This window comes from Haliotis asinina, chromosome 4, assembly GCF_037392515.1.
Source record: "Haliotis asinina isolate JCU_RB_2024 chromosome 4, JCU_Hal_asi_v2, whole genome shotgun sequence".
Classification (NCBI taxonomy): domain Eukaryota; kingdom Metazoa; phylum Mollusca; class Gastropoda; order Lepetellida; family Haliotidae; genus Haliotis; species Haliotis asinina.
In genome coordinates, this window is record NC_090283.1 from 72,999,156 (window position 1) to 73,027,112 (window position 27,957).

The 27,957-nt window shown below is 39.3% G+C and overlaps 1 protein-coding gene across 4 annotated transcripts; it reads left to right on the forward strand.

Annotated features, from left to right (window-relative positions):
* Positions 1–867: 867 nt before the first annotated feature.
* Positions 868–26,470, forward strand: LOC137282716 (monocarboxylate transporter 12-like). Of its 4 annotated transcripts, XM_067814501.1 has the most exons (7): positions 4,221–4,741; positions 4,933–5,059; positions 17,681–17,899; positions 24,103–24,246; positions 24,698–25,486; positions 26,010–26,060; positions 26,239–26,470. In XM_067814501.1, exons 3-7 carry the CDS (start codon positions 17,731–17,733, stop codon positions 26,376–26,378), a joined length of 1,293 nt encoding a protein of 430 aa, XP_067670602.1. In that variant the 5' UTR covers positions 4,221–4,741; positions 4,933–5,059; positions 17,681–17,730; the 3' UTR covers positions 26,379–26,470. The 4 variants fall into 4 exon arrangements, with proteins under 4 accessions (XP_067670603.1, XP_067670602.1, XP_067670605.1 ...); XM_067814502.1 differs by lacking the exons at positions 4,221–4,741; positions 4,933–5,059 and adding an exon at positions 868–956; XM_067814504.1 differs by lacking the exons at positions 4,221–4,741; positions 26,239–26,470 and having other exon boundaries at positions 4,983–5,059; positions 26,010–26,138.
* Positions 26,471–27,957: the final 1,487 nt, after the last annotated feature.

The following is a 27,957-nucleotide window of genomic DNA, read 5'->3' on the forward strand; positions in this document are numbered from 1 at the left end:
ACCAAGTCAGCGAGCCTGACCACCCGATCCCGTTAGTCGCCCCTTACGACAAGCATAGTCGCCTTTTGTGGCGAGCATGAGTTACTGAAGGCTTATTTTACCCACGGGACCAACCCTTACTCGTTCACTTACAAGTTTGGTGATTATAGCCACTGGGCTACGGAGGATCGATGAGATTCTTTCTCGGTATGAATCGTGTGTTCCTCGCAAGTCGGGCAGTGCGGGCATCGCACGTGCAGGGTTCGGATAGCGCGTGCATGGCGAGATTTCGACTGTTAGTCTCACCCTAACTGATTTTCATTAATGAATACCAAATATTGAAATTACATCTGAAGTACATCTTCGGTCGGTTCATAATCTGGATACAACATGACCTGTGGGCATTACTGAAACGTAAGCCCAAGCATTTCCCATAAGAAGCGGGCTTACTTTTCAGCAATGCCCGTGTGACATGTTATATCCCACACACATTTCATACAATTATCTAAAACCAGCATATCATTAATGAAGATACAGATCTAAAACAGCAGACCAACAACACAAAATTAGACAAGTAAAGATTGTGTGGCGACACTGATTTGAGTGAGGGAGTTTAGGTTTACGCCGCCTTGGGCAATATCCCAGCAATATCACGGCAGGGGATCTCACACATACCCTTGAGGTGAATCGAACCTGAGTCTTTAGCGTAACGAGCGAGTGCATAAAACCACTGTGCTACCCCGCCGCCCTCTTTGAACTGAAGATGAACTCAAAGATCCTTGTGTATCAACACTAGAAGGGACCAGACATGACTACCCAACCGAGTCACTGCTGTCGACATTGACAAACTGAAATGCATCTCGCTGTAGGCATTGTGATACTGAGTGCAGTATTGTGCAAGGTCAAAGTCAGGATGCAGACGCAGTACATACTTGCCCTGATGGATTACGCTGGAATGACGTGGAGCTTTTGTACAGGTGATTATAGACTGCACAGCAATATCCACCTTACATTACATGTGACATCTGGTATACTCAGACAGAACCAGACACAAATGCAGATCCAGTTTCGATAACGAGTCAGGTGTGAGTTTGCTTACTTAGTTCGTTGGGTGCATACAGATATGTGGTAACAGGCAGACATGTCTATTTATAACTAGACTCCGTCGGGTAAAGAGAAGTTAACTTATGTGTATAGATGTGTCTGTTACATTGAATCTGGTTTTCATATGGAGATATTGCATGTCTTATGCGTGGTTAAACTGTTGCCGTCGCTGTGGTTGACATGCCGTCCCTGCAGTCCACTGACACTCATACAATCCCTGGTGCTTCAACTGAGTGTCAGTATAAAGAGCACGTAGTTCCACATTCACAAACTTACATCCAAGTTCTCATTGTGATCACTGCATACAAAACCAATATGTATATCATCCTACATTGTTACCGAGATAAAAAGAAAACGGTCGTTAGATTGTCACGTGACGTCGCCATTTTGTCGTCTGCTTTGGCGTTTCGTAATCTGGATCTGATCCACAGCAATTAACTTGCTGAAATAGGAATATTGTTTTCTCCTTTACAGTCACATATTTAGTAAAACAAAAATATGAGGTCTGAAAATTATCCATTTTAAGTTTCCGATTGTCATTTTCCATCTTACGTCGCACCGGATACGCTCACGCTGGCAAAGTCCTCAGTAGTGACCAGGGCCCACTTGCACAAAACGATCTTAGAGCTACAATTATTGTAAATCCTTAAGATCGCGATCTTAGGCTTCGGCTACAATCGCCATCCCCTTGCACAAAGCAATTGTAGGCTAAGATCATTGTAAGTTACAATCAAAACTTACAATTGGTCGGAACCAATTGTAAGGAGCTAAGATCATTGTAGTCAGTAGCAAAATGGCGTTCACGTTGGTGTCAATTTCACGCAAATAATTAGCTTTACGTTTGGGGATTGCTTTCACATTACATAAAACTGTATGATTCGCCTCGAAACTTCAGCGACACGGAGAATGCAACATCGATTTAACGTCAGGTATATCGTTATTAGCGGTAGTGAACAACAGAAATATCGAGTCGATGTCATAGAGTACAATTCTCACCCGATTCAGTGTTGGAAAAAGTATGAACACCACGCCCTTTTGATAAACAAGGAAAGGATAGTAACGAAAGGTGTCTGCATGCGATTAGCAGTGGCCATGACCTTTTCAATAACTCAAGGGCAGCTAATCTTATTTTTTACGCAAGATGGGAGTGGTTTCCCTTTGCAGATTATGCCGTTGCCGTAAAATCCTCAATGCCTAAATACAATGCATGTTTTGTTGTGAAAGAACAGATCTCCACGTGTTTCTTTTCGGTTAATGATTTTGTCTTAGTTTATCATTGAAATAATCTACAGTTGGATAACGTGCAGAATTATGTTTTTTCTAGTTGTGAAAATTGAATCTGACGAGAGACAAGAGTTGTAAACTATGCATTTTAAACAAGTATTCTTCAAACGGGAAAAATACACAGGCTGGGGTATGTGAAATTTGCATAAAACGTTTTTTTAACAAAACGAAAAAATAATCATAAAGTAATTAATATACTGTGGATGAGCATTCAACAACACATACAACACACACGAAATAAGTTACGTTTTCATGTTTCCCTGTTATGAATTTTCCACAACACTCCAACAGTCATGTCACACTTTCATATCTTTACAAATCTAATGCTTGTGGGATATATTTGGGATTTTACTCCAAATAACACCTACAAGATGCCGAACATAGTTTGACAGCCACTGACAAATCATGGTACATTTAGGCGTTATGTCATAAGTAAATTATATTTATGTGCTATCTTTTAATTTCATGATTATTATGTCAATAACTCAAGACCCAATGTGTTAACGTATTTGTTTGCATTTCATTACTTGCATAAAACATGATATTTCTGTGGTTGCAGTATCACGTCTAGTTCATAAAAAAATTAGAATGTAGAAAAGTTAGAGAATAACCCCTGAGGTACGAGTGATTATACATGTTACCTTCCACGTTATCGCTTCTTTCTTCAACGTTATCATTTCCTTCAAAGATTTGTGGGTTGGGGTTTTGGGGGGTTTTGTTTTGTTTTCATGAAAAATCTGCAAGGTGCGATTAAGGAAGGGGTGTCATTTGCGTCCAGTAACCAGTTTTATTTGCGCTGCATGCTATGCGCACTTGAAGACAACTGTAGACAGGAGTCGAGTTTAAGAAATTTGTACCTCCAACGTTGAAGAGTTCGATCTTAGTTAAGATTGCGATCTTAAATTCATGCTGTCTTAAGATCGTGTTTGTGCAAGTGGATTATAGCAATTGTATGGTGATTGTAAAGTTGATTGTAGGGGCCTAAGATTGATTGTAACTAAGATTGCTCTGTGCAAGCGGGCCCAGGAGTACGAGACCACTATGTTAAACGTGTTTTGCGTTGTTGAACAAGGCTGATTGCATGTGTGTTGACGGCATGATTGCATGTGTTTTGTAGCGGTTGAGCCCGGGCGATAATACGCCGAGGTATCAAAGATAGTGTGGAACTGTGTTCAAATGATCTACTACACACGCACGCACGCACGCACGCACGCACGCACGCACGCACACACAGTAAGACTGTTTTACGAGAATGTGCATTCTTACCGCTTACATTTCGCGACTTTAGGGTAACCACAGTACAGTGAACGCTTGTCGTAAAAGGAGACTAACGGTGTCAGGTGGTAAGGTTCGCTGACTTGGTCTACACATGTCACCGTATCCAATTTACGTAGATTGACTCTCATGCGGCTGATCACTGGATTCTCTTGTCCAGGCACGATTATTACAGTCCCTCGTCATACAGCTGAACAGACACCGCGTTAAACAACAACCAAGCAAAAGACAGTGATGAAACAGTTTTACTATAATTTATACCAACGCACGTTCAACGTAATTCAAAATAAATATTGCATTTAGAACTTTACTAGAAACGAAGGCCACCTCAGTTGAAGCAGAGATCAATGCAACAGAATGTAGGTCACCATTTGAACCGCTGAATGGCGTTTACGTGCAGATAAATATTGATTACACTGACATATGAAAGATTAATGCAATCTTCATGCAATCTGTCACGATTAAATGATCCATGCACACCATGTGCTATTGTCATTGTAATCCATCTGATCACTGTTAAATACCTACCTTGCAAGTCGGTATACCGGTAATGTCAAGCAGTCCTAGACATAACCATTGATTTCCTCTCACACTGGTGGATTTGACTGCGGATGGGAGAATATAATCGGAATTCATTCTATAGGAAAATACCATATGTGTCATGATCCGTGATGAAGATTCAGTCCTGGTCAGTTGGTCGCTGAGACAACTGTGTATCTAATGGCTGCATCTTTAAATATTTATATCGCTTTATGGTATTGCTGCGGTAATAACTTCAGATTATTTTCTTGCCTTTAGTTCTGACAAACTTTAGTTCTGACAACCTTTAGTTCTGACTGAAGATTTGAGAAGTGATCAACTTTAAGAGGAACTGTTGTCGGATTTACCAACGACGCTACCACAGCTGGAGTGGCAAAACAACCACAGTTGTAGAGACTGGCACAGTTGTTGAAGATTATGTAAATAGGATAGATATATTACGTTCTGTGATTGTTTGTAGGGATGGGATACGTCAGTTTGACTGCTACACGGTGTATAACAAGATCAATGAAAAGCTACAACCTTTATTCTGGAAAGAAAATCAGTATTCACTAATCTGGTAAAACTTCATTTTAAATATCGTGTCAATCAACTGTAATATATACAAACTATCAGATGAAACATATCTATTATCCTAAAAACATAGCAACAAATATTGTACACTTTGAATATGGAAGCGTCTGCATTATCCCCTCAAAACATGTTCCAATTCGATTGTGATATACTAGAATATGTTATTCATACTTCCAGAACATGATCCAAAATCCAGAGACATTACGGGTTTTATATGAGGCTGTCTGTCGTGGATCAACATTTCAGCTCTGAAGATAGAAATCTTTCTGTGTGCCTGACGGAAGTCCCTCGTCTTTATTTAGCGGTATGTAATTGAATTGCTTACTTTGGCAGAGGGTCCATGGCATGTGGTAAACAAGGCATTCGGATGTGGAGTGAAATTCAGAGAGTGGCGCTGTAAGTAGAGAACGATTCCATTACGGCTGTAATGGACGATGTGATTGTATGATGTCATATGGCAGTATTGATAATAATTCTTGAAACGGATATCAATGAGAGAAATTGGGAATAGGTTACTGCTAAGCAAGCCAACATGAAATATTAACACTGATAATAATATTAGTTCGATTTATACTGCGCTCCTGTCGAGGCCAGCAAGCATGCTCGTGGCGCTAACACATTATTATCCTTGATGACCAAAGCTGCATGTCTCGAACATATGTCATATTTGGGATTTCACTTTCTTAGTAAAGTACAAATTCTAGTAAACTACTACAACCAAAAACTACTAGAATTTGTACTTTACTAAGAAAGTGAAATCCCAAATATGACATATGTTGCATTTGACCACTTTCTAAATGGCATCGTGTAATCATGCATGTCTCGAAGGTTATACTAACGTGACTTAATCCAACGGGTAATCGTTTTCTGCTGGGTGATCGTTCAGTGCTTGCCACTTATATTAATTCATAATTATATTCTATTTCAGATTACATGATAAGATTCTGAGCTTCAGTACAGTATAACACTATGACGTCATTGAATAAAGCAAGATACATTTGATGTGAATGATAGTCTGTGTAGATTTTGATTTAAACCATATATATAATCACAAAAAATTCATGCGTTCTTTACCTTATATGTCGGTTCTCAGAAAAAAATATTGCAATACGTATCTTTGAAAACGTATACCGGTATAACATGCAATCCTAGACATAACCGCTGGGGGAGTGAGGCAGTTTTGTTTTACGCTGCACTCAGCAATATTCCAGCTATATGGCGGTGTCTGTAAATAATCGAGTCTGGATCAGCCAGTCCAGTGATCAACAACATGAGCATCGATCTGCGCAAATGGGAACCAATGACGTGCCCCCCCCTATTCTACCCCGGGACCTTCACGGGTCCATAACCACTGACTTTCTGATAACTGTTATTGAAACCAAACACCATTGCCAACATATATCCTCGCGGCTAATGCCTATAGTGTCACATCAAACTTTTAATGATCTAATGCTTTCTTAAGACAAAGTACATGTTTACGAAATAACAATGACACACATTCCCGAGTGGTTTGACTAACATTTCTAGGTAATGTTGGAGGTGATCACCCAAATACTACAAGCATCTCATTTTCACCTAAAGATTCAATTTGAATATGTCAATGTCCACTTTGTCAATGAGGGTGGAGAAGAACTCCATTTCGTTCAGTTATATAATACTCCAGTGTAAAGGTGCAAGTCTGTCATACTCAAAGGCATGTCTGCCACATATGGAACATTCTCGAGGTGTAATTGGTCTGGAAGCTGTCTTCCTACTGGATGCAATATTTAAGATGAGAACACGTTAATGCTAATTTCCATAATATATGCAATTTAAGTTTTGAAAGAGTTGACCTGTGTCTGCCCAGATCTCCTCTCACTAATAATCTGTATTTCCACCTAGTTTCCTCATACAAGGATATTGACACATACCATTCTTCTCCATTCTGTTTGGCAGGGGAGTGTTCCAGAACTAATAAAGATCGAAATTACATTATCATTGTTGTATTTACAAGCAGTTGATATCGTTGCATCACATATGCTGGTGCTAGTATTGGTATTAGGAACATTGATTGACTTTAAGTGCGAAGATGTTATATGTTTAATGGTAGAAAACATGTTTGTGCACAGCCTCCCGCGGAATAGTAATCTAACACGTCACAATTTAATTCTGGATACACAAAAGTCCAGAAACTCTCGGTACTGTGGCCACTCTCTCAAGAGATTTGGCAAAAATAACCACGCAGCTGTTATAAATATGTGCTAAGGATGATAAAATGAAATAAAAGGTTTTTTTTCGTAACCTCAAAATTTAAACATGCTCCCCCCATAGGCGAACAGTGGGCCATGGGCAGGCCCATGGGCGAGAGTGTTTAATTTCGTCCAGAATGAATGTTTTGGAGGTTGTAAATGAATGAAAAAAATGTTAATAAGTATCATGACTCAATTTTCAGCTCAGTGTGCCTTGACTCCGCTAACTGACAGCGATTTTAAAAATTCTTGCCCATGGGAGAAAAAACATATTGTTCCATGGGCGAGAATATTTACTTTCACTGGAAATACATGTTTTCCCCATGTTTTGCCGTTTTTAGATAAATGAAAATATATTTATTGGTGTCGTGACACGAAAATCAGCTTATACTGACTTCATTCTGCTAATTTAGAGCGATTAAAAAATCATTTGTCCCATGGCTGAGAATATTGCCTTTTACTCCAATTATATCTTTTTGCATGTTTTGGAGGTTGTAAGTGGGTGAAAGTATGTTCGATCATAATACAAATTTCAACTAATTTTGACGTAATTCCGTTAATTTAGAGCGATTTAAAAAATCTCGCCCATGGGTGAAAAACATTTTGGCCCATGGGCGAGAATATTGCCTTTTACTTCAAAGATATCTTTTCACATGTTTTGGAGGATATAAATGAATAAAGTACATTAATGAGCATTATGACAGAAATCTCAACTCATTTTGACTTTAAAAAAATTCTCGCCCATGGGCGAAAAACAATAAGAGAATAATTTCTTTCGCTCCAAATACATCTTTTCCAATGTTTTGAAGGATGTAAATGAATGAAAGTGGCTTTATGAGTATCATGACACAAAATTCAACTGATTTTGACTTACTTTTGCGATTTCAGGGTTATTTTAAAAAATATGCGAGGATAATTACTTTTACTCAAAATAGATCTTTTCCGGTGGTTTGGCGGTTGTAAATGAATGAGGATATATTTAGAAGTATCATGGCACAAAATTCATCTCTTTTTTGACTTAATTCCGTTAACTACAAGAATCAGCACTTCCACTCCAAATACATTGTATTTTTTGTTTGTTTGTTTTTTAATGGTTTTTGGAGTTTGTAAATGAATGAAAGTGTGTTTATAAGTATCACTCCGGTCTTAATTCGATTAACCTTGCTCGTGGACGAAAATATTTTCATTTGCTCCCGTTAGTCGCCTCTTACGACAAGCATAGTCGGCTTTTATGGCAAGCATTGGTTGCTGAAGCCCTTTTCTACTCCAGGGCCCACTTGCACAAAACGACCTTAGAGCTGCAATCATTGTAAGTACTTAAGATCGTGATCTTAGGCTTCGGCTACAATCGCCATCCACTTGCACAAAGAGATTGTAGGCTAAGATCATTGTAAGTTACAATCAAAACTTACAATTGGTCGGAACCAATTGTAAGGAGCTAAGATCATTGTAGTCAGTAGCAAAATGGCGTTCAAGTTGGTGTCAGTTTCACGCAAATAATTAGCTTTACGTTTGGGGATTGCTTTTATATTGCATGAAACTGTATGATTCGCCTCGACACTTCAACAACACGGAGAATGCAACATCGATTTAACGTTTGAAGTACTGTTGTCTGAGGTAGTGAGCAACATCATTATCGAGTCGATATCATAGAGTACAATTCTCACCCGAGTCAGTGCTGGAAAAAGTATGAACACCCATACCTTTTTGATAAACAAGGAAAGGATAGTAACGAAAGGTGTCTGCATGCGATAAGCAGTGGCCATGGCCTTTTCAATAACTCAAGGGCAGCTAATTCTAGTTTTTACGCAAGATGGGAGTGGTTTCCCTTTGCAGATTATGCCGTTGCCGTAAAATCTGCCACGCCCAAATACAATGCATGTTCTGTTTGCTACAGAACAGATATCAACATATTTCTTTTCGGTTGATAATTTTGTCTTAGTTTATAATTGAAATAATCTACAGTTGGATAACGAACAAAATTATGTTTTTTTTCTACTTGTAAAAATTGCATCTGACGAGAGACAAGAGTTTTAATCTATGCATTTTAAATATAATACAAGTACTTTTCAAACGGGAAAAATACAATAGCTGGGTTATGTGAAATCTGCATAAAACGGGTTTTTTTAACAAAACGAAAAAATAATTATCAGGAAACACTCCCACAGTCATGTCACACTTTCATATCTTTTCAAATCTAATGCTTGTCGGATATATATGGGATTTTACTCCAAATAACACCGATGCCAAACTATGTTCAACTGACAGCCACTGACAAATCATGGTACATTTAGGTGTTATATCATAAGGAAATTTTATTTATGTGTTATCTTTTAATTTCATGATTATTAGGTCAATAACCCAATCCGTTAATGTATTTGTTTGTATTTCAATATTTGCATAAAACATGATATTACTGTGGTTGTAGTGTCACATATTTAGTTCATAAAAAAATTAGAATGTAGAAAAATTTGAGAATAACCCCTGAGGTACGAGTGATTATACATGTTAACTTCTACGTTATCGCTTCCTTCTTCAACGTTCTTACTTCCTTCAAGGATTTGTGGGTTGGGGTTGTTCGGATTTTTGTTGTTGTTGTTGTTGTTTTTGTTTTGTTTTTTGTCTTGAAAATCTGCAAGGTGCGATTAAAGAAGGAATGTCCTTTGTGTGCAGTAACCAGTTCCACGTTGTATTTGCGCTGCATGCTGTGCGCACTTGAAGACAACTGTAGACAGGGGGCGAGCTTAGGAAATTTCTACGTCCAACGTTGAAGGGTTCGATCTTAGTTAAGATCGCGATCTTTAATCCATGCTGTCTTAAGATCGTCTTTGTGCAAGTGGATTAGGGCAATTGTATGGTGATTGTAAAGTTGATTGTAGGGGCCTAAGATTGATTGTAACTAAGATTGCTCTGTGCAAGCGGGCCCTGATCATCATTTGTCCTGAACGCAGAGCTATGAAGTTGAAGTTATTTGTGAAAGTCCTAATCAAGAGTGACCGAACTCCAGTGACATAAAGAATATGTTGGAACACATTAATAAACAGTGCTGTGAGATTTGTAAACTGTATTGAAATATGTCTTGTTAATCCCACTGACATTCGCCAATAGCCACTTAAATACAGAATACATAGTCTGTGCTCCTTCAGGACAAATAAGTAATTAACTGGGTATCCTCAACTGGGTAGTTAAGAAAAGAACTCAAAATACTGTCGCTTTCTGTCCAGGACATCACGCGTCACCAGTCGTGAGCTGATGACCTTGTAAAACCCCTAACAAAGGAAACACAAAGCACCAAAACTGTATTTCTTTCTAGGTGACACAAGGTATGTTGGCAAAATTTCCGTTGTTGAATACATTCTATCGTGGGCTAAACCTTACGCTTGGAAAGTGTACCTACCCAGTTTAGCATGTTTCGTTTTAATATTGTGGGATCCATTTTTAGTAATTCTCGTTTGCCCGTCCCAGGTTTTCTTCGACCGAGGTTTTATGGGGTATTCTCCTATTTGTCAGACCAGGAATAATCTACAACAGGGATAGGTCACTCGCTTGCTTTCTTTACCATGTGTACTAATTAACATGCGCCTCGTCATGCTCCAGCGCACACATTGACTTGGTTCGTTTCTAGCGCAACTGCAACTTCGGCTGAGTTTAACAGTACTTCAGCCAGTTTACTGTATCAGTCGAAATCTTGCAATGAATGAATGAATGAATGAATGACTTAAGAGCAAGATGTATATGTGAATGAATGAAAGAAATAATATAAGAAAGAAGTACATATGTGAATGAATGAAAGAATAAAGGATACACCACGGCCATACCTTCCAACACATGCTATATAATGCAAAATTATCGTTAGATCACATGTGTTTACATCAGCTGATTATAGTCTCCCTTGTCAGACACAACAATTTTCAGACAGGTTTAAACAACAAACTATCTGCTTGACTGCACAGCTGCCTGTTGACGTAGTATACACACATCTACACCGTCTAGATATATTGTTGTTTATATTGGCGATGCATGCAGACCTTACATAAAATATATGCACATGAATAATCTCGAATTTCGACCTTTCTTTAAATTCCATGTGCATTAAATTTTACTGTAAATATATATTGAAATCAATACATATACATGCATGTGTGATTGAACAATCCTGTTTACTAAAACAGGGATGGGGACTTTGTCCTTCTTCAAGATCTGCACATAACAGTCTGTCAAAGACAATGACATTTATGTGCATGTGCTCTGGAAAACCTTCTCCGACACGATATTCCTTTCAATTTAGTTATTGTGTGCATGCTGTATTTCAATTTTGAAAATGTGGTTAAAACATATTTTGTCTTTCAAAGAATCTGGTTCGTTTAGCAAGCAAAATATTGCTTTGATTAACACATCACCAGTACTATACAATATTACAGAATGCACAGAACCGGATACACAAAGCCGACAAGTTATAGCATTGTGATGAAGGGTATACAGGGTTGCAGGAGCCAAATTGTCGCTGGCATAGCCCCACAATCCTATGCGCCCTTGTGGGGTGTGGATTCGGAGGAGGGGGTAACGGTGGAGATGACCAAGCCAAAGAAGACACAAGTACTCCATACTCTATCATGATCTTCCTTACTGCTAGGAGATGGACCTTTTCTCACTGTAGTCTACGATGACTTCGGTGAACGGAAACAAAGAACTTATACACCGTGAAAACCAGAAAATAGTTGAATCCGTCAATGATTTTATCATGTAAACACAACAGAAAACTAATTACCTTGTCAATAACCCTCTCACAATTGTTCAGTGTTTCTACAAAGAACTAGTCAGACACAACAAAACCTAACTCTCTTTTTTATGTTTACTTATATGATAGTTGTGTATTTGATGTAATGATATGTATGCATATGTTATTATGTGATCGTTCATATGGATGACGACACATGCGGCATTTATACTTTGTATTATATGTTGTAATGCTGACGTACAGCCAGGCTGACATACGTGATATTTATAAAGCTGTAAAGCTTGTTCACCAGTCCCAACCAGTGTTTACGATACACAAAGAAAAAAACAACAAAGAAACACATCGTGGACATGTGTGGAGAAAATAGAGACGCGTGGAGACCAGCAGTGTCGTAACTGAACAGAAATCATTCCCTCTATTGGTGAAGGCCGTGTGGGATTACTTAAACAAAGAAACCTAGTCGACCATGCCTCATAATCCTCTTACTCCGTAAATAAACAACGCACCTGGGCTGTCGAAAATTGCAATTTTGCAAATTCGACGTTTCGGGTAATACGTAAGGAGGTAACCAGGCGTTAACACTGTGGTGTCAACACACCGGACAAGAAGGTAAACAAAATACGTTAAACAGTACATACTTTAATGTGGTCGCTATGAACGAGGTAAACAGTCTGATCAGCACAGCTTTTCATGGAAATCTCTTGTCTCTGAAGCAAGAAACCCCGCATACTCCTCATCACAATGCTACACCTCATTTACCATAACGAATATTTAAATCTCACTTTATGTAAATATAGCATCACTGCTTCACGGTTCACTGCCTGCCATGAATGCATACTTTTTCCACGTGGCGGGGTAAAATTGATTTATTCTCCCTCGAAAGGTCACGTGAAGCAATCAGAAATGGACATCCTTAAATGGAGTAGGATAGATGTGCGCTGTACGTGCTTATGAACCATGATCTTGCAGTTACATTTCATCAGTTTTGTACAAATATTGGTCTAGTCTAATTTTTCAAAACCTTTAGTTTTAAATGTGTATTGATGCAGGGGCTCCAAATATGTTCTTGTTAATGTCCCTCTCGTCAAACGTCAGAATAAACTTACAGTTATCAAAGCAGACTCGCTTTTTGGGCCACTAGCAGTAAAAAACACAACAAAAACAAATAAACCGATAAATCTGAACAAACACATGAAACACTAAAAAAACACCAAAATATGCTCGCCCCATGTGAAAAGGTAGAGTGCAAAAGTGGCAAAACCGGTAAAGTATGCGAAGATTCAACCTCTAAAATTATCCAATCGTATTTTACTCAATAAATCAGAATGGTCTCAGTGTCCTAATGTGGGTAGTTACACAATCAAAGCAAAATATTTTACATGTTTATGTAAGATTTATTTAGCCTGGGATACTCTACAATACCCTGTATAGGCTGATTTAGCAAAGCCAGAAGAATCCCCGACAAACACGGCAGCTTCTCCCCAGTCGGTTGGTTTGTGAGAGTGAGGGTACTCCCCACAAGGCTCACTTCCATTAGCTGATAGGGTGTTCTCCCATTTTATGTATTTTTTGCTCGATAGGTACGGAAAATTAATTAGGTGTTGTGGGTATGTCATGTCTGGTTGACCTCTCAGGATTAGGTGAATATGGTATGGGAGAGTCCATATACTATGATCAGAGGGGATTTAGCGACCGTGTTGGAGTGAAAGAATGACAAAACTCAGTGATAGATTAATGAGTGTCTTTTTTAAGCATTATGAAAGTGCTAATGGTAAATTATCACAGAATGCCCAACACCTGTCCAGCATGTCAGACATATATGTATCATAAAATCATAATTTATCAACTGAATAATACCTAAAAATTATTGGCCGTGGTATGTCTTTTATTCTTTCATTCATTCACATATGTACTTCTTTCTTATATTATTTCTTTCATTCATTCACATATACATCTTGCTCTTAAGTCATTCATTCATTCATTCATTCATTGCAAGATTTCGACTGATACAGTAAACTGGCTGAAGTACTGTTAAACTCAGCCGAAGTTGCAGTTGCGCTAGAAACGAACCAAGTCAATGTGTGCGCTGGAGCATGACGAGGCGCATGTTAATTAGTACACATGGTAAAGAAAGCAAGCGAGTGACCTATCCCTGTTGTAGATTATTCCTGGTCTGACAAATAGGAGAATACCCCATAAAACCTCGGTCGAAGAAAACCTGGGACGGGCAAACGAGAATTACTAAAAATGGATCCCACAATATTAAAACGAAACATGCTAAACTGGGTAGGTACACTTTCCAAGCGTAAGGTTTAGCCCACGATAGAATGTATTCAACAACGGAAATTTTGCCAACATACCTTGTGTCACCTAGAAAGAAATACAGTTTTGGTGCTTTATGTTTCCTTTGTTAGGGGTTTTACAAGGTCATCAGCTCACGACTGGTGACGCGTGATGTCCTGGACAGAAAGTTACAGTGTTTTGAGTTCTTTCCTTAAAGGTCACATGCAACGTAAAACACAACTTTGCAGATTCTGGTACCTTTCGGTATGCACTTACCGAAACAAATCATAAAAAATGCCAATTCAACCTATAAAGTTGAAAAAAAAGCGATGAAAGAAAAGCCCGCGAAATCGGAGTTCAAACGTTTCACTAAATTCCCCCCAGCGCTGGGGGGAAAACTGGTTTCAACAGCTGTGCTGCGCTGCCTCCATAACGCATGCGCAGTGAATAGGTTCGAGGAGCTTGAAACAGTATGCATGCCCAGCGTCTGAGGTCGTGAGCAGTAGTCTAATCTTGGTTGTGTACACAAACAAGTAAATAATCTACTCGTTACGTAAAACAACTTGTTGATTGTAGTAAACAGTCTCTGTCACAGAGAAAGCTCAGTGTCTGGTTTATTCACACCTATATGTCTGTCTGCCTGTCTGCTAAAGACAACATGCAATACACAGCTTCAATCATTGACCACGTGCAATTTGAACGTAACACCTATCAGACTATACCACATAAAGAAAATAAGTTGATTTACCTGCACCCGAGTCCCGTGTCTGCCACATTATGTAATTAGGCACGTGTGATACACATGACATGTTTTTATGTCTGTGGGTTGCAAACAAACTACATTCATTTTTTTCGGATGACTGGATCTGACGGAAACTGGTGCAAACTCTTGTCAGTTTCAAGTCCTGCTTTGTACTTGGACGAATGACAGATTCCAGCCACGCAGTAGTTTACCATCTCTACTGACATGATTTTTTATTTGATCGAGCGCAAATTCAGAGAACATGTATTTTCCAAACCCAACATCTCTATATACATTCTTCATGGATAACGACTTCTTTTCGTGTATATGATTTTGTTTGACAACAGTATATGAATCCATACTGAAACGACGCATCAAATACACAATAAGAAGTTGTTATCCATAAAGAATCTTACTTTCTTGTGACTTGCTATACTTCTAAAATGCCCATCAAACAGATCATCTTTCTGTACACACAACGAACCCTCAGCATATGTATCGGCAAATGAAACAGCCAATCGGAAGCCGTCGTTACACTTGAGTGCATATCCACCCGCTATGACTGGGTTCGGTCTCCCGAGGGCTTCGTTTCGGGGGAAGTAAGCCAAAATGCAAAATATCGCACTTTTGAATCGCGATTGTACGCTTATAATTATGTTATTTGTTTTTTTTAAAAGCAGCAATGTATATTATATGTCATGAATAAGTGATAAATGTGTTTTAATTATGTTTGATTTTTTGGTTGCATGTGACCTTTAATTAGCCAGTTGGGGATCCTTAATTACTTATTTGTCCTGAAGGAGCACAGACTATGTATCCTGTATTTAAGTGGCTATTGGCGAATGTCAGTGGGATTTCAATACAGACAGACATATTTCAATACAGTTTAAAAATCTCACAGCACTGTTTATTAATGTGTCCCAGCGTAGTCTTTATGTCACTGGAGTTCGGTCACTCTTGATTAGGGCTTTCACTAATAACTTTAACTTCATAGCTCTGCGTTCAGGACAAATGAAGATCTGGAGTAGAACAAGGCTTCAGCAACCAATGCTGACTATGCTTGTCGTAAGAGGCGACTAACGGGATCGGGTGGTCAGACTCGCTGACTTGATTGACACATGTCATCGGTTCCCGATTGTTCAGATCGCTGATCATGCTGTTGATCACTGGATTGTCTTGTCAAAACTTGATTATCTACAAACCGCCGCCACATAGCTGGAATATTGCTGAGTGCTACATAGAACTAAACTCACTAAATTAAACTGAAATTATTTGTCGTTACACTTTCATCTAAATTTTAACCATATGCTTGCAAAAATAAAGAAAACAAGCAAATGAAAATATTTTCGTCCACGAGCGAGCTTAGATAAGACCGGAGTCATACTTATAAACACACTTTTATTCATTTACAACGAACAAAACAATAAAAAAAACTATGTATTTGGAATGGAAGTGCAGATTCTTGTAGTTAGCGGAATTAAGTCAAAATCAGTTGAATTTTGTGTCATGATACTCATAAAGACACTTTCATTCATTTACATCCTTCAAAACATTGGAAAAGATGTATTTGGAGTAAAAGGAATTATTCTCGCATATTTTTTTTTAAATCCCCCTGAATTCGCAAAATTATGTCAAAATCAGTTGAATTTTGTGTCATGATGCTTTCATGCATTTACATCCTGCAAAACATTGGAAAAGATGTATTTGGAGTAAAACATTCTCGCCCAATTTTTTTTGCCCATGGGCGAGATTACTTTTAAACGCTCTAAATTAGCAGAATTAAGTCAAAATGAGTTGGATTTCGTGTCATGACACTCATAGATATGCTTGCATTCATTTACGAACTGCAACACATGGAAAAATATTTTGAGAGAAAGTAAATATTCTCGCCCATGGGCCAAAATGTAAAATCGCTCTCAATTAGCGGAATTAAGTCAAAATGAGTTGAGATTTCTGCCATGATGCTCATTAATGTACTTTCATTCATTTACATCCTCCAAAACATGGGGGAAATATATTTGGAGTAAAAAGTCAATATTCTCGCCCATGGGCCAAAATAGTTTTCACCCATGGGTGAGATTTTATTAAATCGCTCTAAATTAACGGAATTAAGTCAAAATCCGTTGATATTTGTATGATGATACTTATGCACATACTTTCATCCATTCACAACCTCCAAAACATGAAGGAAATGTAATTTGAGTAAAGGGCAATATTCTCAGCCATGGGCCAAACCTTTTGGCCCTTGGGCGAGATGGCTTTAAAAAATCGCTCTAAACTAGCAGAATGAAGTCAAATTATGACGTGTTATCTGTAACTGTCTATGAATCCTATTACTGACCACATTCCTGGGTTCACTATTGTAGAGTCAGTTGGTGATTTGTGGTTTAAACCTTGAATGACTGTTGCAAAATGCCTTTGTGTATTCTCTAACTCAATGGTATATCATCTGATCTCATGCCAGCACACACAGTCAGCCGCTTAACCTTGTGGAAGTCGCAGTGGCTGAGCGGTTAGGCGGCTGACTTTGTGTACTGACATGAGATCAGATGACGATAGTATTGGGATATGTGAGATGCCAGCAGCTTGTATTTGTGGGCTGTATTTGATGACAGTCAATATCAGGTGGTACTGTGGAATCAGGAATTAGCTGCTATGTTGGCCCTTGACAACCGTGGTGCTGTTAGCACAGGTCACCATCATACTGGACTTTCATGGTTGGCTCATTCCATTATTACATATTGTGTAAAAGAAGACAGTGTTTCCATGTGGCACAATAATACAAAATAACCTTCTGTAAAGTTATATTTTGATTCAAACTTCAAGAAAAAGTCACTAGTAAACCCAGTGTGCACGGAACTGCACAACACAGCAAATTGCTTACCTCTATATATTGTCTTGAGAGTTAATCATGTCTCTATTTTCTGTGGACAGATACAAGTTAAACAAGGACTTACTTTTCCCAGCACTAAAGAACTGCCGGCATGGATCGGTCCTGGATTATCATCTTTTCTGGTTTCATGATCAAACTGTGTGGTCCAAGCTTGAGTTACGTTGCTGGAGTGTACCACGTGACTCTGATGGAACAATTCCAAGACATTGAAGTCGTTTCCTGGCTGGGGTCAATATTTGCCTGCATGTATTCTTTGACAGGTACGGCCAGATTAGTCATACTTCATAAGCATTTTTCCCCCTCAAATTCAATTAAAGTTTACTTGACACCCATGCACGAGTACGTATCGCATACATTCTACCCGTATATACTGTGGGGGAAAAGGATCACATGAAAGGACAAGAGTCCTTTAATTCTTTTCCAGGTGTCTTCACAAGCTTGGCGATACAGGTTATGAGGAGACCTGGAAAAAATAAAGGAACACTTGTACTTTCGTGTGATTCTTTATTTTCTTCTCTCAGTATATATTTAAGCAAACCACGACGATTCCTGTTATACTTCATGCACTCGTGAAGAGCCACCTCCTCGTGGTGGGTGCTGGGTAACGCTAAGTGCTCTTCTCCCGTGTGGATCCGGGACAGAATGTGTCCACAGCACCCCATTGCTGGTCGTAAGAGGCGGCCGAATTGGGCAACCTGTTTGCGGTGGGTTGCGTCCCGTGTCGGTGGAGGACAGTAGTCTGGTGGTTGAGGGCACTGGGAGCCTGAATCGTGTTCCCTTTGCTCAACACACCACTTTGGCCCTTACTTCACCTAGACGGGTGGTAGAATCGGCTGGTCACGCCAAGCCCTGTGTGTATGGCCTATATTTATTTGTCATTACACGAATTGGATTTGTAAATGTTAACCTTTTGGTCTTGGCAAAATTGTTCATATTCGATGTTTATAATTTTGAACTATGATATTTTGCACTTTGCCTAGAGTCCTATGCCAGAAGGCGGTGGCTCATGGGCCTATCTGGTGGATTTGTTATTTGTAACTCTTCTGCTGGAGTATATCATCCGAGTATCCTTGGTGCTGCAAGTTGGAGACCCACTTGCTTTTAGCATTGTCCTTGTGATACTCCGTGATGGGTGGGGAGCTCGGATGATGAAATCTAAACTATAAACCATGGCTTATGAAACCCCAAACAAAAAACTAAACGTCCTCTCAAAATTGACCTTGCTGACAACGATCTCAGAATGTCCAAACCAATTGATTACTGGCCTCGATTTGTTGTCATGTTGTCACCATTAAAACAGAACCCGTTTGCTGTGTCTAAGGGTATCCAAGGCATTGCCGGCGATGTGAAGAATATTAGAAGATTGCGTTCAGGTGCCCCCTGTTGATTGAGTGTGCCAAGAGACAACAGTCAACTAATCTTTTGAACACAAAAACTTTTGTGGGCATTTTTGTTAACGTCTCAGCTCACAAGACCCTCAATACGAGCAAGGGAATTGTTAGAGATCGTGGGCGATTGATGGCTAACATGTCGGAACTAGATATCGTTTCCGAGATGAAGGATCAGGGTGTACTTTATACAAAACGTTTCTCTACCCGTAAAAATGGCACAACCATCCAAACTAATACTTATCTGTTTTCCTTTTCTCTACCTAATGCACCAAAATCTCTGAAGGCAGGTTATTGTAACCTCAATGTTGAGACATACATTCCTAACCCTCTTAGGTGTTTCAAATGTCTAAAGTTTGGGCACGGTGTAAATACTTGCACATTGTCTGTTGTGTGTGCTCACTGCAGTGAAAAGACACACACAACAGAAGATTGTGACACTAATGTCAAAAAATGTGCTAACTGCGAAGGGGAACACCCATCATTCTCAAAAGACTGTCCTGTTTGGAAATAGCACATGGCAACCAATCGAATATAATTTACACAGAATGTTAGCTTTGCAGACGCAAAGTAACTGGTTCAAAGCTCAGAACAAACACAAAGCTATGCTTCCATTGCTTCCACGTGTCTGAAAACGTCCGCTCTAGGGCACACAGCTTGTCGCCCACCAAAAAAGTGCGGGTTAGATCCCAAAAAAAATCCTCCCAAAAGATAAGTTATCAGAATAATATTATTCAGTGGAATTGCAGAGGACTAAGAACTAATTTTAATGAATTGCAGCTTTTAATCCAGGATTTTACACCGTCAGCAATCTGTCTACAGGAAACATATTTAAAACACACAGATACTCTTGACCCCCGTCATTTCAATGCATATCATTATTTTTCACCTCCGGGTGATAGGGCAAGTGGAGGATCGTCAATCTTGGTACGGCAAAATGTTATACATAGTTCAATAGCGCTTAAAACAAATCTCCAAGCCGTAGCTGTGCGACTTACGTTGCAAGTTGCATTTACGCTTTGTTCATTGTATATTCCACCTTCATCTACTGTCCAGTTAACTGATCTACAAGCTCTTTACAATGAACTTCCTAAACCCTGTATAATTATGGGCGATTTAAATGCCCACAACCCACTCTGGGGTGGTACTACTACGAACACCAAAGGTAAATTACTTGAGGATTTTCTTTCAAATAATGATCTCTGTATTTACAATGACGGGTCACATACATATTTACATCCTGGTACAGGAACATATTCAGCTCTTGATTTATCTGTGACTGACTTTCATCTTTTAAATGAATTTGAATGGTTGGTTCACGATGACCTGTGTGGGAGCGACCATTTCCCTACAATACTAAAGTCTGTGAACCTGTCTGATGTACCTCCATCATCACGATGGAATTTTAAAAAAGACCAACTGGACTCTATATGAATCTCTCTATACTGGCAAACTTAAACCTGAACGTTTTATTACTGTTCCTGATGCTATTAAATGTTTTTCAGATGTACTCAATGACATTGCTGACGAGTGTATATCAAAGCCTCCTCAGTTCCACACATAAGAAAACCTTGGTTCAATGATGAATGCAAACAAGCTAGGAAGGCAAGGAAAAAAGCAGAAAATTATTTCCGTCGCCATCCTGTGGGGTGCATAATTTCAATAAATTTAAAATTTTAAATGCTAAAGCGCGACGTACTTTTAAACATAATAAACGCCAATCTTGGCAAAATTATGTATCCAAAATAAATTCTCGGACACCCATGTCCAAGGTATGGAACATGGTCCGGAAAATTAAAGGTAAAGGCATTAAATCTAGTATCGAACATCTTAAACATGGAGATCAAATACTTACCGAGGAATCAGATATTGCAAATAAACTGGGCTAAACACTCTTCCTCTTCTAATTACGTGCCTAAATACCAGCAGTATAAAAAACAACAAGAAAAGAAAACTATTAATTTTAATTCAGATAATGGGGAAGATTATAATGAACTATTTTCTATTCATGAACTCCATACTGCTCTTGATCAAGCTCATGATACTGCTACAGGAGCTGATAACATACATTATCAACTCCTGAAGCACTTACCAGAATCCTGCCTAGAAACTCTTCTAAATATTTTTGATGATATTTGGACATCGGGTAACTTTCCTCCCTCATGGCGTGACGCCATAGTAGTACCAGTATCTAAACCTGGACGTGATCATACGGATCCGTCCAATTATAGACCTATTTCACTAACTAGCTGTGTTTGCAAGACCATGGAACGCACGATACATAATCAATTTGTTTGGTACTTGGAAACCAATAACCTTATAACAGATATACAGTGTAGTTTAAAAAAAGTACTGTCGATCACTCAGTGCGTTTGGAATCATTTGTAAAAAACGCCCTGATTAATAAACAACACGCCGTGTCTATCTTTTTTGATCTTGAAAAAGCATATGACACAACCTGGAAATATGGCATTCTGAGAGATTTACATGATTTCTGTTTGCGAGGTCGTTTGCCTGAATTCATAGCCAACTTTTTAAATAACAGACAATTTCAAGTCCGTGTGGGTTCTACCCTGTCTGATCCTTACAATCAGGATCAGGGTGTTCCACAAGGCAGTATTTTGTCTGTCACACTTTTTAGAATAAAGATAAACAGTTTATCTAAAGTTTTAAACGATTCAATTGATGGATCGTTATTTGTGGATGATTTTAATATTTCTTGCCGTGGGAAAAATATGCATACTATTGAACGGCAACTGTAGCTGTGTTTAAACAAAATAAATAAATGGTGTCTTGAAAACGGCTTTAAGTTTTCTAAATCGAAAACTAATTGTATACAGTTTTGTAGAAAATATAAGCCACATAAGGACCCAGAAGTATCTTTAGATGGCACTCCCATCAGAGTTGTTAAGGAGGCCAAGTTCTTGTGCCTAATCTTCGACTCCCACTTAACATTTCTGCCTCATATTACGTTCCTTAAAACTGAATGCCTGAAGGCTCTTGACTTGTTGAAAGTTGTTTCCAACTCAAAGTGGGGAGGGGATCAAGCGACTCTCTTACAACTATATCGATCACTCGTCCGTTCAAAACTTGATTATGGCTCCATCGTATATGGTGGAGCCTGCAAAAGCAACCTTAAACTTCTTGATTCTGTCCACCACCAAGGCCTAAGACTTTGTCTTGGGTCCTTCAGAACTTCACCTATTGACAGTCTCTACGTTGAGGCTGATGAGCCACCTCTTGAGCAGCGGCGTATAAAGTTAGCTTTACAGTACATTACTAGGTTATACTGTAATGAATCTAATCCTGCCGATAACTGTGTTTAGGGGCGTTTATGGGGATTTATACAACAGCAAATCTTCGCTTGTCCCTCCTCTAGGACATAGAATTAAACCCTTTCTTTCTTCGGCCGGCACTGAGCTGGAAAACATAGCTCCCTGCCGTCTTCTTTCTTCTCCTCCTTGGCAGATAGTTAGGCCACAAGTCGACCTAACGTTAACTTCGTTTAAACAAACCAGAAACTAATGAATTACAGTACAAACAAGAATATAATCAATTAAAACATGAATATAGCAATTATAAATCCTCATTTACAGATGGGTCCAAGGAAGGTGGCGCAGTGGTTTGTGCCACTGTCATTGGATCCAGAACAATATCTTCTAGATTACCAGACAACAGCACTATTTGTACAGCTGAAGCTAATGCCATACTGACGGCTCTTAAATATCTTCAAGGACACCCTAAACATAAACACTATATAATCTATTCCGACTCTCTTTCTTGCCTTCAAGCCATTAAACATATTTCTGTAAACATCCACTTTTAATTGAAATAATTGAGCTATATAATTATTTTGCTACCGGCCAATACGACATCGTCTTTTGTTGGTTACCCAGCCACGTGGGCATTTCTGGGAACACATTGGCTGACCTTACTGCTAAGGCAGCACTCAACAAATCTGAGACACCACTTCGTATTCCATACACTGATTATATAGCTATCATTAGGTCTTACATCCGCGATCTGATGCAGAAGAAGTGGGACACTCAAGTAGGTATCAACAAATTACGTGAAATAAAACCCTACATTGGTTACACCTACTTGGGTTGTCAGTCCAGATTTGAAGAGGTCATCATGCGACGATGTCGTATTAGCCACACACGATATACACATGAATATTTGCTTAAAGGTGAAGAAGCTTTGTATCCCTTGTGATGAGAAAATCACAGTCAAGCATGTCTTGCTTGACTGTGTGGAATATTCCATCACAAGGGATAACTTTTTTAAATCAAGAACTATGAAGGATCTTTTTAGTAATGTTAGTGCTCATTTAATCTTTGCGTTTTAAAAAGAATTAGACCTGTTACATGACTTGTAAATAGGTTAATATTTTATAATTGGAAGTTGAATTAGAACTTAAGATTGTTAGTGGCTGTATCCTCGAAGGGGGTTGAAGTACCGTAAAATTAATGTCCTCCTGAGAGGGTCCCAAAACAGTTTAAGTCAGATTTAATCTTCCACTCTTTTTAATCGTAGAATATGTGTCATTTTAAATTGTGGCTAATCTTGCATACAGTCGCCAGCAGCTGAGGGGATGGTGTAAACCCGGCTAGGGACCATGCAGGTAGCAAACGTACTGTAAGTCCCCATGGTCCCTAGTATGGTGATCTACCCTCTGTTGTTGGCAATCTATGGCCTGTTTTCATATTGTACTGTCCAAATAGTGATATATTAGTTTTTAAGTTTCCACGCTAGGTTTAAATTGGTTTTACTGTCCTTCGTCGACAGGTTCTTCATAATATGCATATCTATTCTTTTTTATGTCCCCTATGTTCTCGTCACGATATGGCTGCAATATTGCCGACGTGACGTTAAATATTAACTCACTCACTCACTAATTCTTTGAGCGTTGCTATGAACGTATAGCTGCCTGACCAATCTCATTGTCTGTGAGTGTCCCACCACAATAAGTCAGCCGTCATCTTCTCTCGTTTAAAAAAAAACTCAGTGTACATTCTGAAAATTTGATGTATAACGAGCATAAAGCCCCCGTTATCAATCAATCAATCCCCAAGGTCCGGTAGCCAGCCTTGTTATCAACTCCTACGACTGCAGGACGTGCGTGCTTCTGTCAGGAGTTCTAGGGATGCTGGGGTTTGGTGCCAGCTTCTTCATCCGGGACATCAGACTGCTGTTTATTTCATACGCACTGGTTGCAGGTATGTACAAGCACTGTATTAATTTTCCGCGCGAATTTAGTCAGTAAATGCATCCATATGGTGGCGACCTGTAAATTACAGTCTGGAACAGACAATCCAGTGAACAACAGCATGCGCATCGATCTATGCAATTGGGAACCGATGAAATGTATCCCGTTTATCGCCTTCACGTCTAGGACGGTTCACTGAAGATGAATTCTAACCCGGATCTTCACTGGATACCCTGCCTTGTAATCGAAATATGTGCATGATCTTAGAATGCATGCTTAAATACGCCTCTTAGTGGGCTGCTCTTATAACCTCATCATCCTAGATCTTGGTTCAGTGTGCGCTAAACACCTGGTTTGTTTGTCCAAGAACTGGAAGAAGTATCGACAATGACATGAACCAAACACAGAGCAGTATTTGGGTAAAACTGTGTTCAATTTCACGTTGTCTTTCAATGTTTCAGGACTGGGAACAGGATTTGCTCAAGGTGGATGTATGACGGCTGTTGGTTATCATTTTCCGATGTCTGCCAGTTTAGTTTCCGGTATAATCACCTGCGGTTCAGGACTTGGTGTGTTCATTCATCCTATTTTAACACAATATCTGCTGAGCCAATATGGCCTCCATGGAGCATTCCTTCTCAACGGTGGTGTCATGCTTAATCTTTGCGTTTTCGGAATGCTTCTGATACCGTCTCCATTTGAAAGAGAGCGGAGGAGGACATCTGCCACAAGGCAACTGTCTTGCAGGCAAACATTGCGGTCACTTTGTGGTCATTGTTTGCAGTTTATAGCCGTTTTAAAAAGTCCGTCATTTGTGATACTGTCTTTCAGTATATTTTGTTACTCTGTTTCATTGTCAACACTTTACCTCTACTTACCGGATTTCTTCTTCAAGAATGGAGCGACACTGCAGGATTCGTCTCTTGCCATTTCCTTTTCTGGGATTGGAAGCATGGTCTCCCGCGTCCTTGTGGGATTTGCTGCGAACGATGAATCAGTGGGTAGTGGTGTATTCTATAACTGTTTACCCAGTTTTGTAGCAACGCTGACCTTATTTCTACCCGTCTTCTGCCTTAACATGGAGGGGAGACTCATCTATGGATTTCTAACAGGCACTTACACTGGCGGACAGTTCGTGGCACTGGTACCGATAATCCTGGAAACTGTTGATGACAAGTTCTTCGCATCTGGGATAGGAATAGCGTCCTTCTCATATGGCATAGGGACTCTGCTTGGACCCCCGATAGCAGGTAAATTGTCGCATACAACACAACCCTTGACATTTTAGAGTGAGTGAGTGAGTTAAAATTTAACGTCACATCGGCAATATCTCAGCTATATCGTGAAGAGAACATCTGATATCAAAATTAATAATATGTCTACTATAAAACCTGTCAACGAAGGACAGTAAAACAACTAGCATATCACAAATGGAATTAAAACTATGACATTTTAGATGAAACTGGGCTTATGTCGGCATCACTGTTGGTAGGTTGTCTAACAACGCACTCTGAAATTCCTCAGTTATGTGGCATCAGTCTGTAAATATTCGAATATGACAATCTATTCGACCAGACAATCACTTTTTATAGATCGCCACCGTATAGCTAGCATATTGCCGAGTTAATTAGTTAGATAACAGTTTGTGTCCTTCGACTGGTCCGGGGTTGCTCAGGATAGGGGCAGGGGCTGGGCTGGTCTGGCGGGTTAGAAAGGGATGTCCATATGTCCATATTTTGATCAACTTAATGGTATATGTTTTCTATTTAACAGGCGTTATATACAAGAAAAGCGGACAGTTCTTCAGTGTGTTTGTTTTTTCAGGTAACAATGGCATTTGATTTCAATATTTTATTATGCATATATAGCTTTCTTTCTAGTTTGTCCAAGGTCTAATGGTATCATTACCGTGCGAGCCTACGTTATTGGCTAATTACTACAGGCTATGAACTTTTTCATCTTTTTCAATACTGTTGATACAAATATACGTTTTATTTATTAGCCGTGCTGTTGTTTCTGACCACTGCCTCTGGGTTCTGCTCCACTGTCCTGAGGCGTGCCACACAGAGCTGTGAACAGGGACCTGAATCTGAATATAAGGCGACTGTTGCCCCTCCTGAGGCAGAACCTCTGGCTCATTAACTTTACCTTTGATACACTTGTGTGAAGTCAGCTACGGGTGCATGACATTGTTGTTCAGTGTATATCTATTTTAAATCAAACTTTAAAAAGCATCGAAAGTGTAATGTTTTGCTTGAAACACTTGACTGGAATCTTGAAGATGACATGAAGAGGGTTTAAGATTGTAGAGTAACTGGTTCAATAGCATCCCGATCTAGCTAGTTCGGGGGTATCTGCAACCGTTTTTCTTAAACTTGCAAAGATACGACATTGCCAAATAATTTCAATAAAATAAAGCCCGAATCTGGACGTGCCGTGGGCACTGTGATGAACGGTTCGTTAGAGCAATTGGACGACCCCTGAGCCAAGATTTTCGAAGGTCTTAGCGCTAAGATAGTCGTAAGGTAGCGTCAGTGTGTGACACCTACGGCTATCTTAACACTAAGAGAGCTTCCAAAGTCTAGTCACTGGACTCAAAAGCAATAGAGTCGCAATAGAATGATGCCACAATCCATTTTTCACTACCAGCATTATTATATGAATGATAGCAGTATGGTGTACATATGTTTTCATTCCAATCCACACACTTAAATTGTGGGATTCAATTTAAGAAGTGTTGAGTTCTTAACATGGTTAAATATATTTACACCTGAATATTGCACAAATCTGAAGAAGTCAAAGGACTGTCCAGCAAACTAGCAGATATACCACAAGTTATCACATGGCGTCGTGTTGAGGGAAATACGGGGATTTATCAGCCCCGAGAAAGGTTGTATTCCCCGAGCCGTAAGTGAGGAGATTACAACCTTACGCGAGATTGTAAGAAAAACCCGTATTTCCCGATGTGATGAAGCATTTATCTAGCCGATTATTTTCTTTTATCAAAAGAAAACAATACGCGTTGAATCGAGTTGATGTGTATAAACCACGGATAGGAATGAGATTACATGCTGGCGTTGACAACCTGCCTGATTGGACAGATGCCGGTTTTGACAGCTCCCACTGTATCTGGATCAGCCTATGTTTACACCATTTATACGTTTTTAATATTTGGGATTTTACCTTATACGTGTTTAATATTTGGGATTTTACCCGTTCAGCTGAATCATTCAGCTTCACCCTTTCTACTATGGAGGAATCGGAAGCCAGGCTTTTTCGACCTAGCAAGAAAGATATTCTGATCCTTGTGTAAAGTACAACAGACATCGGACTGTAGCACCTTCAACTATCCTTTGTTTTAGGGGGATATACACACACGTTAAAACCGAGTGTTTCGGGAACCTGGATTTGTAGTTCGTGAGATAATTAGTTTGGTTTAATGCCGGTTTGGACAATCTTCCAGTTATAATATTAAAAATCTCTGTTTGTTGGAGTGTGAGTGGGTGAGTCAGTTTAGTTTTACGCCGCACTCAGCAATATTCCAGCTATATGGCGGCGGTCTGCAAATAATAGAGTCTGGACCAGACAATCCAGTGATCAACAACATGACCATCGATCTGCGCAATTGGGAACCGATGACATATGTCAACCAAGTCAGCGAGTCTGACCACCCGATCCCGTTAGTCGCTTCCTACGACAAGCATAGTCGCCTTTTACGACA

Excerpts from the sequence above, each read along its gene's own strand:
- LOC137282716 (XM_067814502.1), top strand. The coding sequence starts at position 17,731 with ATGGATCGGTCCTGGATTATCATCTTTTCTGGTTTCATGATCAAACTG. Across the intron at positions 24,247-24,697 it reads TTCATACGCACTGGTTGCAG|GACTGGGAACAGGATTTGCT; the intron begins GTATGTACAAGC and ends TCAATGTTTCAG. Across the intron at positions 25,487-26,009 it reads GCTTGGACCCCCGATAGCAG|GCGTTATATACAAGAAAAGC; the intron begins GTAAATTGTCGC and ends TCTATTTAACAG.